The sequence below is a fragment of the Arvicola amphibius genome, chromosome 13, assembly GCF_903992535.2.
Source record: "Arvicola amphibius chromosome 13, mArvAmp1.2, whole genome shotgun sequence".
Lineage (NCBI taxonomy): Eukaryota > Metazoa > Chordata > Mammalia > Rodentia > Cricetidae > Arvicola > Arvicola amphibius.
In genome coordinates this window covers 70,385,285-70,403,929 of record NC_052059.1, presented here as the reverse complement: position 1 = coordinate 70,403,929, position 18,645 = coordinate 70,385,285, and the positions used below count along the sequence as shown (strand labels likewise).

The 18,645-nt window shown below is 37.4% G+C and overlaps 1 protein-coding gene and 1 pseudogene across 1 annotated transcript; one reads left to right on the top strand and one right to left on the bottom strand.

The window, feature by feature from the left end:
* Nucleotides 1–4,849: 4,849 nt before the first annotated feature.
* LOC119800147 (olfactory receptor 7E24-like) lies at nucleotides 4,850–5,776 on the bottom strand. Its single transcript, XM_038310226.1, has one exon. It carries the CDS (start codon nucleotides 5,774–5,776, stop codon nucleotides 4,850–4,852), a length of 927 nt encoding a protein of 308 aa, XP_038166154.1.
* Nucleotides 5,777–10,762: 4,986 nt separating this feature from the next.
* LOC119799897 lies at nucleotides 10,763–11,917 on the top strand (annotated as a pseudogene).
* The last annotated feature ends 6,728 nt before the right edge of the window (nucleotides 11,918–18,645 follow it).

Genomic DNA, 18,645 nt, shown 5'->3' with positions numbered 1-18,645 from the left:
TTCAAATTCACAGCTTCACAAATGACCTCTCTACTAGACCTCCCATTCAGGGACACCTTGACCACATGCCAGGCCAGAACACTTATGTGTTGAGGCACATTCCATAACCCTTTTCTTCTCTCCTGAACTCTAAAACTAGAACCATGTGTTCAAATTTTTTCCAAATTCTACTGCTTACTGGAGCTAGAGAATGGACCCCTTGTTGAATTAATCTTTACCGGTTTTCCCACTTTCACTGCCTAATTTTCATTGTCCTTAAACTTTCTCTATAGACCAGGCTCACCTAAACTCAGAAGTCCACATACCCCTGATTTCTGAGTGCTGGATAAGATGAGTGATATGGGATACCCCTCTGTATGCTATACATGTCTTTTATTGCCATTGGTTAATAAAGATGTTGCTTCTCATCAATGGTTTAACGAGTAAAGCCAGACAGAAAATCTGTTACAGAGAATAGATAGAAGATAGAAGAGAGAGAGAGAGAGGAAGAGATAGAGAGGAGAGAGAGAGAGAGAGAGAGGAGAGAGCAGGCAGAGTCAAAGAGATGCATAAAGTTGCCAAAGAGACAGACAATCTGGAACCTTACTGGCAAAACCACTGCCTGTGTGGTAAAATGCAAAATAATAGGAATGGGCTAACTTAAGATATAAGCATTAGTTAATAAGAATCCCCAATCTAATAAGCAAAGTAATGTTTTAATTGATATAGCTTTAGTGTGATTATTTTGAGTCTGGGCAGCCAGGAAGGAAAAAGACGCCTCCAGTACATATGTGTACCATCACAACTTGCCAAAGTATTTTCCTTAATTACTTTTCATAAGTAGGAAATTTAGTAGGGTGGTATCTTGCCCTAAGGTCACTGTTGACTGAGTTTTCTGTCCTGCCTGGTTCCCAAAGTTGTTAAGTCCCAAAGAAATCACACAGATATCTACATTAGTTGTAAACTGATTAGCCCATTAGCTCAGGCTTCTTATTAACTCTTATAACTTATATTAGCCCATTATTCTTTTCTATGCTAGCCATATGGCTAAGTACCTTATTCAGCAAGGCAGTCACATCTTGCTTCTTCTGTGGCTGGTCATGGACTGCAGAGGAATGGACTTTTTCCTTCCAAGAAATCACCTGTTCTCATTGACCTGCCTCTACTTTATGTCTGGTTGTCCCACCTATACTGCCTTGCTGCCTACTGGCCAATCAGGTTTATTTAAAATATACTTGACTGAATACAGACCATTCTCCTACACCAGGTCACAACTTCTTTAATTTCAAATTCTTATTCTTTTTATGTTTCTTAAACTTAAGATTTGGGTCCATTCCATTTCCTGGTATTCTTTTTCACTTCTAAATGTACTTTTGGTTCATTTACCTATGGCTCAGCTTGTTCATTTCTATTATAAATCTTCAGTAGATTTACCACTAATACCTAAACAACAGAAGATACTTGGATGTTTTGGAATTTCTTGCTGCGCCAACAGAAATTAATCCAAACATTTGTTCACTTTTGCCTCAGGCAGGACTTTTCAGACAAGGGCAAAGGGCATCGTCCACACCTAATTCACAAGAATTAGCTATAGACTGCATACTAAATTCCTTCACTGAATTCTTCTTTAGTGATCCCCCAACAGTTCAAATATCTCTTAGCACATGTCTTCCGATCTCCTACTAGTATTGCCCTTAATAATGCTAAAGCATTCCACTACTGCCCCCCCTCTCTTTGCAACAATTGGTGGCCCAATGTGGCCAACTAACTCCATGTAAACCTGAGAGGGAGGGAGAGAGAGAGAGAGAGAGAGAGAGAGAGAGAGAGAGAGAGAGAGAGAGAGAGAGGGAGAGAGAGATTTAACACAGATTTTTGCTGTTTGCTGGCAGTGTGCTGTGGAGAAAGTTTCCTGATTCAGCAACCACAGCAGGAAAAAAGTGGCGGTTTTAAAAATGCCAGTTTTCTGGGCCATGCTGCTAGCGTGAACTCTGTCTCTTGTGGGAGACAGAGCATTTGGATGGGGTTTGTGAGCAGATTACTTCAGGTTGCTTGATGGCAATGTGGACCAGCTTTGTGCCTGGAAGTGGGGCAGTGTGCTTGACTCTCAGAGGCATGAGTGGCTCTGCAATACTGGACTGGGCTGGGCAAGCCCAGCCCGCAGTACCTGTATTTGACCTAGGTATGATGCAGCTTAGATTCTAAAGCACTTAGCATTTTAAAAGTGCAAAGCAAAAGTGTTCTTGGACAGTAAAAAGTTACAGATTCACAATAGGACATATTCAGACATAAAAGACCTCTAAATGAGTCACAGTGTTGGGTAAATATACGTAGGCTTGGAGAGCAAAGATAAAGAGTATAGAGAGTCATAAAATAAAGTTAATGCTTTAAAAAGGGGGGTAAAATCTTAAAGAGACAGAGTACACATAATGATAGATTAAAAGGTATAAAGAAAAATAAGTCATAAAAATGGAAAATTCACAGCGAGTCTGGATTATGTATATTATTGTCTTTTCTTTGAATTTTTTTTTTACTGTGAAGGAGCTAAGTACAGAGAGACATTTCATTGTATGGGCTGCTAAGCTAAACCAGCATGTATATTATAAAGGTATCTTGACTTCAGAATTTGGGTTTAAGGATATGGTTTTTTGAAAAAGTGGTTCTTTTTTGTTTCTGCAGAAGATTATTAGAACCTGTGGATTGCCTCAACACCAATATAGTTTCATGGACAAAGATCTCCTGAAAGGTTGCTGTGAACACCCTCAAAATATTTCTTTACCCAACTACCGACTGAGATGAACCTAGCACACAGGATACACCATAAAAGACCTGATTAACAATGCCCCCATACAGCATGAAGCAGTTTGAATAGAAAACAAAAAACTATGCCCATATTCCCAAATATTCTTTATAAATGTTCTTTTACATTTAAAGGGGGATATGATATAGATATGAATAAATTGCACTGGTATAAATCTTGATTTATTGATACAAATTTAAGGTCAATTTTGTTATATGTATATGTATTTCTGATCTTGATTAAGGTATCGTGATTGTGTAGCTCACTTAAAATGTAATGTATAATTAAGAAATATTGATTAATAGATAATAATCTATAATAGTCAAGTTTGTAGTCATGTTCGATTTTCTAGATGTGCATAGATGTATTTCAGATGGATAGGCCTTCTTCATGTCTTTCAAAGACTACAGAATATGGCATTTAAAATGTTTTAATAACTTAGGACTTTTCATGAAAATGAGACATGTCTGCTCCTGGCAGCACCATGCTACTTCCTAGTGAAGATGGGCATTGAAGAGGCTCCTTATGGAGTTGGTTAGCCATTTGGGCAAGAAAATGCTCTTGCCTGGACTGTTGCATAAACGGGCCATGAAGAAACCACAGAGAGATGATTGTTAACTTGCCAAAAGGTGAAATGGTCCTTTGGGGTTCTTGCTTCATGAAAGAGTTTGTGAGACATTCTTCAGGACACAGAAGAAAGTAACTGAAAACTGCCAATATAGGTAGAATTGTCTTTCAAATTTCCTGCTTCATCAAAAGTCTGCTGGATACTATGGGCCTGAAGGCTGAAGATGGATACCCCAATGGTATAGAAGAACTTTGGGTAACTGTCCAAGCAGCAAGATATCTATGTAATTTCTAGAGCTTTGGAAGTTGCTTATAATGCAATTTCTATTTACTTATGTAATATATCCTTCTGAATTCTTTGATGGAGTTGAAGAAATTATAGTTATAGTTCTTCTTAGTTATGATAAATGATAAAGTAAATATATGTATTATAACTATAATTCTTATTTGATACTTGTTTTGTTATATTAATTTTGCTATGTTAAAGTTAAAGCCTTTCTTGTTGTTTAAACAGAAAAAAGGAAATGGTGTAGGAGGTTCTTCTGTTCACGTCTTGCTTTCATTGGTTAATGAATAAAAAACAGCTTTAGGCCTGATAGGGCAGATCTAAGGTAGGTGGAGGAGACAGAACCGAATGCTGGGAAGAAGGGCAGAGTGAGAGATGCCATGGATCATCTGCCTGAGAAAAATGCTGGTTAGAATCTTGCCAGTAAGCCACAGTCACGTGGTGATATACAGATTAATAGAAATGGGTTAAATTAAGATTTAAGAATTAGCCAATAAGAAACTAGAGGTAATGGACCAAGCAATGTTTTAATGAATATAGTTTCTGTGTGATTATTTTAGGTGTAAGATAGTCCAGCAGCCGGGACAAACAAAGGGCCCCCTCTCTTTGCAACACACTACTTTCATACTCCAAAATACCAAAGTCCAAATTCCCCCAAACAAACACATGGTCTGGCATATCACAACAATATCCCAGTGCCTGGTACCAATTTCTGTCTTGGTTAGTGTTTTCTATTGCTATGAAGTGATTCTATGAACACAACAACTCTTATACAGAAAACCTTTAATTGGGGTGACTGGTTACAGTTTCAGAGGTTCAGACCTTTATCATCAAGACAAGGAGTAAGATTTATGCAGGCAGATGCGGTGCTGGAACTGAGAGTGTTACATCTTGTAAGCAAAAGGAAGTTGATTGGCTGATGAAGAGGGACCTCTAAGGCAGCCTCCTCAGTGACACTCTTTGTCCAACAGGGCTAAACCTCCTAAAGGTACCACAAACTATGGGGGCTTTTACTTTCAAACCAACTCACTACCCATACACCATATTTGCATCTTCAATGACCACCACTTTCTCATGCAATATTGTAAAGTATCAGATAGGAAAAGAATATGTGATATTAACTGAAGTTTATAAGAACAATTAATATATATGTATGTAAATACATATTTATTAATACATATATACATGAATTAATGTAAATTTACAAATAATGTCAATTATTATAATGCTCTGTTAAGAATCTTCCTTAAAGAATTTTTAATGTCCTTGTTCCTCAGGCTGTATAGGAAGGGATTCAACATAGGTGTGACCACAGTGTACATCACTGAGGCCACTGCATTATTTAATGGAGAATGTGACAGAAAGGAACTGAAGTACACTCCTACTCCTGTTCCATAAAACAGGCAAACAATGGACAAATGAGACCCACAGGTGGAGAAGGTTCTGTGCTTCCCACTTGATGATGATGATCGTATGATGGAGAAAACTATTTTAAAGTAAGAGAAAATGATTCCAGACATAGGAAGCAGCCCGAAGAGAGTGGCTATACTGAATCTGAATATGGTATTAGTGACAGGATCAAAATGGGCAAGTTTAAGTACTTCAGAAGGATCACAGAAGAAGTTGGAAATTTCAATAAATTCTTCACAGTTGGAAAAATTTAATATTGCTGCATAATACATGAGTAATTCTGCAAGGCTAAGAAGAAAAGACCCTAGAAGTAAGACACCACAGCGACTGGGATTCATGATGACCTGGTAATACAGAGGGTGGCAGATGGCCACAAACCGGTCATATGCCATCACAGCCAGAAGTATATCATCCATAGATGCAAAAATTATAAAAAATGACATCTGTGTCAGGCATCCCACAAAGGAGATGACTTGGAAGTGAGTTTGGATGTCCACAATTAACCTTGGAACAGTGGTGGAAATGAAACCAATATCAACTATGGACAGGTTGAAGAGGAAGAAGTACATGGGTGTGTGGAGATGGGAGTCAGAGCTTACTGTCAGGATGATGATCAAGTTTCCAAACAGGGCCAAGATGTACATAGAGAAGAAGAGGCCAAAGAGAACAGGCTGTAGGTCTGGAACTTCTGAGAGTTGAATAAATTGGAATTCTGGTACAGATGTTGAGTTTCTCATGTTTTTATTTCTAGAACATCTTTTGGAAGAAACAAAAAATACTGTAAACAATTGTCCTGGCATGCATATAGATCTTATTTACAATTTGAATCAAGTAAGTACAAGTATTGATTATTTTCTCAAGCCTACTGTAATTTCATGAATAATTACTCAGGTGTGATAAATGCCATACTCTAAATAGTGTTTTGTTATTAACTCTTAAATTACCTCTTGTGAAAGCCATATTGAAAATAATAATCTAAATGATGTGATGAAAGAATTATTGTAAATGGATGGCCTATAGTCACAGTAAAATGAAGCAAGCATCTTTAAGACAAAATGAGTATTTTGTAGAAGCCTTATTATGGGAAAATTGTCAATCAAATAAAATGAAAACCTGGAGCACTTAAATATACTTCCTTTCATTGCAATAACATGAGGCAAATTTATTTTACATAGAATATATCTGACAGTGTGAAGTCCTAGTCTCTAAATAAAAATTAATGATACCTACTCAGAAAAATATTTGCAGGTAACAATGTCTTCTGTACATTTCTGTTGTACTTTGACTTACAAAACATTCTCAATTTTTTGTTTAGGGATTTAAGTCTTTGTTCAAAACTTATTTAGATTTTTAAACCAATTGATATATGCATTTATTTCTCTTAGTAACTTTGAAATTTTGTAAATAAGCCTTAGTTAAATCCACATTATTACTTATCACCCCCTTTACACTGCTAAGATGTCCAGTGATGTAAAAATAAATAAATACATAAATAAATAAATAAGTAAATGCAGCTCAAAGTTTATGCTGCAAAGCTAATTTTGTGGGATCATCTACACACACTATCAGGAAAATATCTGATATAAAGGTATGATTTTCCTAAGTCTACTCAATGCAATGCCACTTATTTTTGCAAGTGCAGGCATGACCCAGAGTCCTAGATTAAGTCCCTTCCTCCTTAGAGAGTAAGTGGTTTGCATGTGAATCAGGTCTGTGCGTAGATGACAGTGTTCTCAATTTAGCCAAAAAAAAAAAAAAAGAAAAAAAAAAAAAGAAATTGCAGACTGACTTTTTGGTCAGAGCACACAGAAATACTTAAAATATAAAAGGTTTAAAATTCAGAGAATATTGATGATGCCAAAAACATGAGCAATACCCTAATAACTAAATTAGATACCACTTACCTCTCTCCTAGGACTGTTATAGAGATAATGTTATTACAGATCTTTGAAATCATGTAGACTAATTGCTCTTTGGAAGCGTTAACAGTATATTTTCCCATGGATACTTAAAGTATCACAGTACCTTGTACTTTATAAGCCAATTTATTTAGAATTTCCTCATGGGAAATACAAATTTATACTTACTTAAACCTACATTAGAAACCACTGCCTTTGAATATTTTCTAGCATTTAGAAAGTATCCCTTAGCCATCAGAGAAATGCAAAGCAAAACAACTCTGAGATTCCATCTTACACCTGCAAGAATGGTCAAGATCAGAAACACTGATGACAACTTATGCTGGGGAGGTTGTGGGTAAAGAGAACACTTCTGCATTGCTGGTGGGCATGCAAACTGGTATAGCCCCTTTGGATGGAAGTATGGCTATTTCTCAGAAAATTAGGAAACAACCTTCCACAAGACCCAACATTACCACTTTTGCTCATATACCCAAAGAATGCTCAATCACATCACAAGGACATGTGCTCAACTATGTTCATAGCTGCATTGTTTGTCATAGACAGGACCTGGAAACAACCTAAATGCCCCTCGACTGAAGAATGGATAGGGAAAATGTGGTACATTTACACAATGGAGTACTATACAGTAGAAAAATATAATGGCATCCTGAAATTGGCAGATAAATGGATGGAGCTAAAAAACATCATATTGAGTGAGGTAACCCAGACCCAGAAAGACAATTATCACATGTACTCACTCATAAGTGGTTTGTAAACATAAAACAAAGAAAACCAGCCTACAAATCACATGCAGCAAACCGAGGAAACAATAAGTACCCTAAAAGAGACAAACCTGGATCTAATCTACATGGGAAGTAGAAAAAGACAAGATCTCCTGAGTAAATTGGAAGCCTGGGGACCTTGGGAGAGGGTTGAAAAGGAAAGGAGAGGAATGGAAGGGAGCAGAGAAAAATATATAGCTCAATATACTCTATAAAAATAATAAACACATCTAAAAAAGAAAGCAATCAATTAATACAATCTAAGTGATAATAGTTTTAACCGCAAACTCACCATCGATAAATTTTAAGCCTTTTATATTATGTATGTCAGATGTGATTTTTTAAAAACCAGAACCAGGTATGCACTCTTACTAAAAGAATTTTCCCTTGTTAATATTTAAGTAGTTGAGTGGTTTCTAACTGAAGTGGCTCTTTAATTCTGCCACAAAATTGCTTCAATAAACCAAAAGCTCATCTTCTTCCTCTAGTCATACCAGTAGCTAGTTAGATAACTTTTAAAATATTCTAACTGCCAGACTTCCAATAATAGATGTCTGTGTCTTTTAATATTCCTCAGTTAATTGTTCCAATAAAATGAATCAATATCACCTGGTTCCTATTACTCCCTTTTGTCCTACTGTTGAAACTATGGAATTTATGATATTATGACATATAAATATAATCCAGATTACATGATGATATCCACATTTTTCATAAAAGACATCCCTTTTCCAGGTGGTGGTGACACATGCCTTTAATTCCAGCACATGGGAGGCAGAGGCAGGTGGATCTCTGTGAGTTCGAGGCCAACCTGGTCTACAAGAGCTGGTTCCAGGACAGGCTCCAAAAGGTACAGAGAAACTCTGTCTCGAAACCCCCCTCCCCCCAAAAAAAGACATCCCCTTGAAATGTGTCATCAAAAATGGTGAAATATTCCTCGGTATAATACTTCCAAATTAATGTACACATAGAATATATTGCTGTTTGGCTCCAATTGTGAAGATACACATAGAATATATTGCTGTTTGGCTCCAATTGTGAAGAGAGTGGCCTTGGTTGGGAATCAGTGAATATTTTTGAGTTTTTTCATAGTCACAAACTCATACATACTACAGGAAAAGCCCATTTCCATTTGGGAAATGATAAAATTTTCATTATATTTATTTGTTCAAATTAAAAATCCTATGAATATAGAATAGATGAGTTTATTGGGAAATATTTCAAAAGTACACTGGACCATAGAATTATATGAATCTCTGAAGTGGGTCTTAATACAATACACAAAGTTGACCTTCAATTTTTTATGCCTGTACAATCTTTTATTTTCTGGTGAGAATATGTACAACAATATTTGGATAACCCAATAGGATATTAAATATCACTAGGTGGCCCAACAAGTTCATGAAAATTTTATCTTGGATCAATCTTTGTTACTTTCCTGAACTAAAAGAAAATGTAAGGGAAACCTAATATGTGGAAGTCAGTGTTTTGAGAAAAGAAAGGGTGTTTTAATGTTTAAAATGTGCATTGTTCATTTCTTATCTGTGGAAGTAACTCTGTATGACCTATGAACCATAAATATGAAAGTTATAAGTAGTAAATTATATCAACATACAAAAATACCTGACCTCATTTCCTCGTTGAAAACTTAGTATCTGAGTCTCAGAATAATGAAGAATGCTGACAGCAGCAAACGTATTCAGAAATAAAGAAATAAAGAAAACAGTCTTTATAGGTCTGTAAACTCAGCACTACAGACAGTGAGGTCAAATATAGATCAAGGAATTAGGAAAGTCTGAGTGGAATTACTGTTTTAACGTTTTGTGACTGTTCCAATTGCACCTCAAATGAACTACCCACAGTTCGCACAGCAGAAATGAACATTCTGTTAAAAAAAAATCTAGAAACAATGAGGGAAAAAAGACATGGGTCTTATTCTTTAGCATAAAGAAATTAGCATCTCATAAAGCCTTATGAGATGGCTGTTTACTGAAAAGATCATTTTGTCTTTTAATCAGGTAATGTAACTCACACAAGATTTCACTCACTTCTACCTGACCATTCAGTGCATGGTACACAGAAATATGGTCTTTGCCTTTCACTTTCCAGAAAATTATAATTATGCAGATGTTTATAATTTTGGAATTTGGAAAATTTATTAAGATACAGTAAGTTACATAAAATACAGATCTCAGATCTCCAAATCATGGAAGTCCTTAGTAGTCACACACACAGCACACACATAAAATATAGTTTCAAAAGTACAGTTTCTATATCACCCTTACCAGCAGCACCATATACTTTAGATTGCTTATGAAACAATGTAGCACAACATCTTTTCTGCTCTTTTTCATCATAAGAGTATGGAGAAGTAACACCAGGGGATAGTTCAACAAGAATTTGAGGATTGCCATTCCAATTAAGAACATAAAATCTCATTAGAGAGGCTCAAAAATTTTATTATGGTTATTACACTATCATGCGACCCAAATTCTCTTAGTTCATGTGATTAGGGAGAAATAACAATGCCTGCAATCTCTTTTCCCCCCTCAATTCCCTCAGAACTTACATGACTAAACTGTGGGTCTGTGAGGCCATGATGAAGGGCTGTGTATATGACAAACCTCCCTTGCTTGTTGGCTGTGAAGCCTCGAGTTGACCCTTGAATCCTGAAGAGAATATAATAGCAAGAGCTTCCTGATTCAGAACACCCTAAGAAGAGTAAACGGGGTTATGTAGTCCTGGACTACAGAGAGCAAGCTGATGAGCTGGAGGGACCACCTAACCAATTACTTTTGCATAACCTAAGAAACTCAATGCACATAGCAGGTGATTACTCACACTGGTCCACAATATTGCAATCTCCATGGAATTCCTGGAGCTAAAGGAGGAAACAGAAGAGATGATGAATGTTCTCAAGAGGTTAGCTATGAGGTTTTTAAAACATTTTTTGAAATTTTTAATTTCCGGTTTAACTCAATTTAGGATCTCTTTAGTAATTCTTTTTTGTTACTATTGAATTCTATTAACACTGTCTTCCATGTCTGCAAAAACATGTGCTACTAGAGAAGGGGTCTCAAAGGCTGTTGAGCACGTCAATAAAAATTGTACCTGCTCTGGCTAGCAAGAAATTGAATGCTGCAAAACAAGAGAAGATAGACAAACTGATAAATGAGATGGATGGCACTGGAAATAAATGCAAATTTTGGTGCAAATGCCACATTGGAAGTGTCTATGACTGTCTGAAAAGCTAGAATCATGGAAAAGGGGGTGTCCTTGTACCTTCACATCGCTGACTTGGCTAGCAACCCTGAAGTCATCCTGCGGGCCCCAGTTCTCAATGTGATTTATGGTTGCTCACATGCTGGTGACAAGTTGGCCATGCAAGAGATCAGAGTCCTGACTTGGGAGGCATCCAGTTTCCCAGAAACCATGGTCATTGGAGCAGTGGTTTACCACAACCTGAAGAATGTCAACAAGAAGAAATACAGAAGGATACCACCTTCCATTCACTAGGGAAGGTTTTTCTTAATATACTGGAGAACATAGAAGTCTCAGAGCTGGAGAAGTTAACAAATGAGAATGCCAACTACACTGGCCAGGGTGTCATTCACATGGACATGGCTGGCTCTGAGTTTTTAAGGTCAGGAAAGTAAGACCTAGATGTCAAGTCTCCTGATGACTACAGCAAGTACATCATGCCCCACCAGAAGGATGACTTGAATAAGTCATTCATCCAGCATGTCTAGTGCTGTCCATTGAAGACCCCTTTGACCAGGACAACTGGGAAGCTCAGCAGAAGTGCACACCTAGTGCAGACATCCAGGTGGTGATCTCATGCTAACATACCCTAAGTGAATTGCCAAGGATGTAAAACAGAAGTTCTGAAACTGCTTCCTGCTCACGTGAACCAGATCAGTCTCTGGGACAATCTCTGCAGGAATATAAGCTGACCCAGAAAAATTGTCAGGGTGCCATAGAATCCCATAATTCTGGGGACACTGAGGATACTTTCATCCCTGATCTGCTGGTGAGGTTTAGCATGGGGCAGATGAAGACTGGTTCCACTTTCCAATCTGAGAACCCAACAAAATACAATCAGGTTGTTAGTATCAAGGGACAGAGGCAAATCCTTCAGGAATATTCTGTCCTACTGAGCATGGACTGGAGATCCCTGGAGCCACCAGATGCTTAAATTTTGTTCCTGATATCAGGTAGATTGCTCAAGGCCTGTCTGTGCTTGCCCCTCCCATGATACAACTTCCTTAGATATCTGAAGACACACCTTACCCCAGCTTTGTAATCATATGAATGGTGCCAATCACTGTTTCTTGCACCTCACTTCCCATCTAGTATCTAGAGCCCCTATAAATCTATGGTAGCCACAGACAAGTCCCTCCATTGGGCCTACATGCAAAATAAAAGCCTCAGTGACCTCAAAATAAAATAGGACACACAGATTGCAGTGACACAGAGTGGACCAAGAGGTGAGTGTTCAGCCATTAAGCTGGATACCCCAGTCTCTAGATCCTAGGTACCTGGGCAACCCCCCCAGCCCCTTCCTCACTTACCTCAGCTTTAATGGTTATTCAGCAGGCGGGCCTCCTACAGGTAGGCTTCTTCAATACTCTCCCATCAACCGGACCCTAAATGCTACAAGTCTCACTCTGTCCCCAAGTCTTCAAACCCTACCTATCCCACACAACCTCAGATGATCTCTGATGCACAGATTGCAACTGCACAGAGTGGACCAAGAGGTGAGTATCATTCACCCATATGGATAGCCCAGTGCTGTAGGAACTCCTCAGCCAGTAGCCTTTAAGATACCAGCCCACTTGGGCATGGCCGGTTATACTATAAATGCTGATATACAGAATGTGCTTGCTCTCTCTTCTGGCCACTAGATTTAGTTCCTGTTTCCCATTCATGCAGAGGACTGCTATCTGTGAGTCTACCCTAAATAAATAACCCTTTATTATATTCAATTCTGAGTTAGTGTGGGATTATATTGTAACTTCCATCATCATCTGGTACCCAACATGAATCCCAAGTCCACACCTACTGGGTAAATGGCTCAGAAGGTCATCCACCCCTGCCAGCCTGGCTTGATTTCACCTACTAAACAGTTTTTTTTTTTTGCAAAAACCCAACCACAGCATAGCTAAGCATAGTAAATTGGAAATATCCTAGGCTTGCACATGCTATCCCCTCCTGCTGCTTTCCCTGCTGCACAGAAATTTGTGTGGTACTTGCACAGTTTCCAGTTTGTGTTCCTTGCTCATGAGCTCTGGGTCCCTTGATCCAAAGTAAAACTCTCTCCATGTACATCTAAGCAAAGAGCAAGGCATATTTGTCAGTATTTAACCAGGCACCGAAGTGTGCAACCAAAGCAGTGCAGGATTGTTCATGCCAGTGCTGATCAGGTCTCACTGCCATGTGGCTGCAACCATGACACCTGCTGGGCAGTAAAGATTATTACACCTACAACAATTAACCAAAGTCATATAAATATAGCTACTTGGTTAATAAATAAATCAATAAATATTAAATATATGTAATTGCAGACAATATTACCATCCAGGAATTTCATAACCTTTTGCTTACACTACGGATAGTATTCTGCAAGGCTTATATGGTTTTTCTGATACATCCATTTCTTGGATATTGGGACTTAGTTTTCTTTTTCATATTATATCCTTAAGAAAATGGTTTGATAACAGAGCCAAGAATCAGACACTTTTAGAAATGATACCATCTTTACAGACTAATAATGAACAGGCTGACAAGATTAATACCATCAAAAATCAAAAGTTAGCTGAAAAACTTAATAGAATTGAAAGGGATAACATTAATTTGACAGAAAAATTCAATCCATGTCAAAGAGTACTGAGAAATTATCTGAAGGAACTCATACTGTTGAATTTGATAATCAAAATCTGTTAAAAAGTTATGATAGGTTAGTAGATAGAGTATCTCTCCAGGAAAACAATCTGCACACTATCCAAATAATGTTCAAGGATGAGATGTGATCGTTAAAGGAAAAAAATTTACACCTTGAAATCACATGTGCAGAATGAGAACCAGAGGCTAGGTGCATCAATGAAATCACTAGAAATATAAACACGCCAAAAGAGTCAGGCTTTACAAAAGACAGTAGTAAAAAGGTTTGAAACAATTGAGGAAATTATGAGAGCTGATGAGCAGGGAGAAAAGATAAAATAACAGGGTTTAACATAGCCAGTACACATCAGATTCAGAGATGACTTACCCAGGGTTTTAGCTTCCTAAGCTCTAATCACTTATGAAAAAGCATCATGTTCTAAATGGCCAAAAGGATCCAAATAATGTAGATGTATACCTATAGTTATGAACGATGGAAAAGAAAATAAGCAGGCAGTAGTATCTTATGACTTTTGTTTTCCATTTGGTAGGGAAATGGTAAATACATGGGCTTCCAGCAATAATGTTACCCTACATGATTGGCGTCAATTAGTTTCAGCAGTCCTGGAAGACAGACCACGAATACTGCAGAAATATTATTAGTGAGAAGAGGCAATAATTTTAGAACAACCGGAAAAATACAAAAGGACTTGAGGCTTCCCAAGAGCAAATTCTTGGCAAGGGAACAAGCTCTTTACAATAAATAAACCTTCTTCCTATGCTACATAGCAGCCTTAAATGCTTTGGACAGGATTCAAGAACCCGGAAAACAAATATTATATTATATATAAAATTGAATCATATCTCAGGATTAAACCGGACAGAAGTGAATACTTTGGAGACTTTTATCAAAGATTAACTAAGGCTATACAAATAGGAGTAACAAACCCAGAAGTTGATGAGTACTTATTGAATCTCTGGCTTTAGAAAATGCCAGAGGAACTGGCATTTAGGGGAACTCTGAAACACAGCTTGCTCCAATACTGAGAGCAATTAAGAGGTTAGTGAATAACCACACTGACAGACACCAGACCTCACCAGTGGGACAAAAACCCAGAAACCTCCTAAAAGTCCCTCAGCTTTTCTAGCCCATGAGTAGGAAGTTTCTTGTGTTTAGGATGACCACAAACTCAAACCCATCCAGCCACCATTTAAACTAATAGACACATCCCACCCCCAAACCTGCCTATCCTCCTGCAACCTCAGTGGAATTCTAAAACACAGCTTGCTCCAATACTGAGGACACCTAAGAGGGACCAAGACCTTGTTACAACACTGAGTAAATTGAGATAGAGTGCCAAGAGAGCAAGCCAGGAAAGAAGACCTATAAAGAGAAAATGAAAAACTCCCTTAAAATAAGGGAGAAGACGAACAAAAAATTGGAAGAAATTAATAAACTCCTCAACGAAAACCAAGAAAAAGCAATCAAACAGGTAAAGGAAACAATTCAAGACGTGAAGACTGAACTAAAAGTAAAAAAAAACAAAAAAACAAAAAAACAAAGGAATTCTGGATATGGAAAATCTGGATAAATGGACAGGAAATACAGAGACAAGTATAACCAACAGAATACAAGAGATAGAAGAAAGAATCTCTGGGGCTGAAGATACTGTAGAGGAAATGGACACATTGGTCAGAAAACATTAAATCCAAAAAATTCTTAACACAAAACATCCGGAAAACATGGGATACCATCAAAAAGACCAAATCTAAGAATAATAGGGGTAGAAGATGGAGAAGAACTCCAGCTCAAAAGCAGAGAAAATATATTCAGCAAAATCATAGAAGAAAACTTTCCCATTTTAAACAAGGATATCATTAAGAAGGTACAAGAAAACCAAGTAGACTGTATCAAAAAAATCCCCTCACCATATAGAAATCAAAATACAAAACATACAGAGAAAAGAAAGAATATTAAGATCTGCAAAGGAAAAAGGGAAGTAACATATAAAGATAAACCTATCAGAATTACACCCAACTTCTCAATAAAAACTATGATAGCCAGAAGGTCCTGTGTAGATGTGGTACAGACACTAAGAGACCATGGATGCAAGCCAAGATTACTATACCCAGCAAAGCTTTCATTCACAATCAATGGAGAAAACAAGATATTCCATGACAAAAACAGATTTAAACAATATACATCCACAAACCCAGCCTTACAGAGAACCCCAATCCAAGGAATCTAACTGCAGCTACAAAAAAACAGGTATCTGATAACCCGCCATCATCATAACCCAAAGAAGGGAAAGACACAACCACTACTAAAGAAAAATAACCAGAATTAACAACCACAGGTCATTAATATCACTTAATATCAACGGACTCAATTCACCTATAAAAAGACACAGGCTATAAGAAAGGGTATGAAAACAAAATCCAGCCCTCTGCTGTATACAAGAAATGCACCTCAACATCAAAGACAGGTACTACCTCAGAGCAAAGGGTTGGGAAAACCTTCTATTAAAATGGACCTAAGAAACAAGCAGGTGTAGCTATCCTGATACCTAACTAAATTGATGTCAAGCTAAAATCAGTCAGAAGAGATGGAGAGGGACACTTTATACTCATAAAATGAAGAATTCATCAAGAAACAGTCTCAAACCTGAATATCTATGCCCCAATACAAGAACACCCATATATGTAAAAGAAACATAACTAAAACTTAAATAGCACATCAAACCACGCACACCAATAGTAGGAGACTTCAACCCTCCACACTTGCCAATTGACAGGTCAACCAGACAAAAACTTAGAGAAATAAGAGAACTAACAGATGTCATAAATCAAATGGACTTAACAGGCACCTATAGAATATTCCACCAAAACAGAAAAGAATATACCTTCTTCTCAGCACCTCATGGAACCTTCTCTAAAACTGATCACATAATCAAGAAATCCTCCACAAAAAAATTGGAGTAACCCACTGTATCTTATTGGATCACCAGGAATTATGATTAGAATTTAACAACAATACTACTCTCAGAAAGCCTACAAACTTATGGAAATTGAATATTGAACTACTGAACCACCCCTGGATCAAGGAAGAAATAAAGAAAGAAATTAAAGACTTCCTTGAATTCAATGAAAATTAAAGCACAACATATCCAAACCTATGGGACACCATGAAAGCAGTGTTAAGAAGAAAGGTCATAACACTAAGTGACCACGGAGATAGCTCACATTAGTGACTTAGCCATATACCTGAAAGCTCTAGGACAATAATAATCAGACTCATCCAGGAGGAGTAGAAAACAGGAAATAATCAAACTGAGGGCTGAAATCAACAAAATAGAAACAAAAAAAATACAAAGAATCAATAAAACAAAGAGCTGGTTCTTTGAGATAATCAACAAGATAGACAAACCCTTATCCAAACTAATTAAAAAGCAGAGAGTGAACACTCAAATTAACAAAACCAGAAATGAAAAGTGGGACAAAACAAACACTGAGGAAATTCAGAGAATCTTTAGATCATACTACAAAAACCTGAACTCCACAAAATTGGAGAATGTAAAATGAATGGACAGTTCTTTAGATAGGTAACATGTACCAAAATTAAATCAAGAACAGGTGAGCAATTTAAATAAACCTATAAACTGCAAGGAAATAGAAGCTGTCATCAAAAACCTCCCAACCAAAAAAAGAAGCCCTAAACTGAATGGTTTTAGTGGAGAGTTCTACCAGAACTTCCAAGAGCTAATGCCTATATTCCTCAAATTGTTTCACATAATAGAAACACATGGGACATTGCCAAACCCTTTTAATGAGGCTACAATTACCCTGATACCAAAGTCACATGAAGACTCAACAAAGAAAGATAATTAAAGACCAGTCTCACTCATGATCATGGATGCACAAATACTCAATAAAATACTGGCAAACAGAATCCAAGAACACATCAAAAAATCATCCATCATCATCAAGTCAGATTCAACTGAAAGATGCAGGGCTGGTTCAACACATGAAAATATATCAATGTAATCAATTGTATAAATAAACTGAAAGAAAAAAAACCATATCATCATTTAATTAGATGCTGAAAAATCATTTGACAAAATCCAACACCCCTTCATGATAAAGGTCTTGGAGAGATCAGAGATACAAGGAACATATCTAAATATAATAAAAGCAATATACAGCAAGCTGATGGTCAACATCAGTTTAAATGGACAGAAACCCAATGCAATTCCACTAAAATCAGGAACAAAACAAGGTTGTCCACTCTTTCCATATCTCTTCAATATAGTTCTTGAAGTTTTAGCAATAACAATAAGACAACAAAAGCAGAGCAAGGGGGTTTAAATTTTAAATTGGGAAGGGGAAATAGACAAAATCTCCTGAGAAAATTGGGAGCATGGAGTTGGGGGAAGAAGGGATGATTGAATGGGTAGAAGGAGCTGAGAAGAGGAGGAATGAAGAGAACATGAAGGATCAGGATGTCAAAATGGTGGAAGGACAGAGACAGAGAGCAAGGAAAGAGTTACCTTGGTTGAGAGAGCTATTATAAGGTTAGCAAGAAACCCAGCATTAGAGAAATTCCCAGGAATCCACAAGAAAGATCCCAGTTAAGACCCTAAGCAATTTTGGGGAGTGTGCCAGGACTGGTTTTGCTTAGTAGTTAGACTGATCAATATCTTAAATGTAATCGAGCAACTGAAGGAAGCATATGTAGAGATCCACAGAACACTGGACTGAGTTCCCAAAGTCCAGTCTAAAAGAGGGAGGAGCAATAATATGAGCAAAGGCCAAGACCATAATGGGAATACCCACAAAAGCAGCTTGCCTGGGCTAATGGGAGCTCACCAACTCTGGCCTGACAGCAGGGGGGAAACAGCATAGGACCAAACTAGGCCCTCTCTGTAGATGGAACGGCGGGCTGTGTCCTGCCACTGGGCTAGCATTACACAAAATAATTACATGGAAACTGTATTCTTTTAAACACTGCCTGGCCCATTAATTTTAGCCTCTTATTGGCTAATC

What these genes read in the sequence shown, in the direction of transcription:
- LOC119800147 (XM_038310226.1), bottom strand. Translation starts at nt 5,776, where the DNA reads ATGAGAAACTCAACATCTGTACCAGAATTCCAATTTATTCAACTCTCA.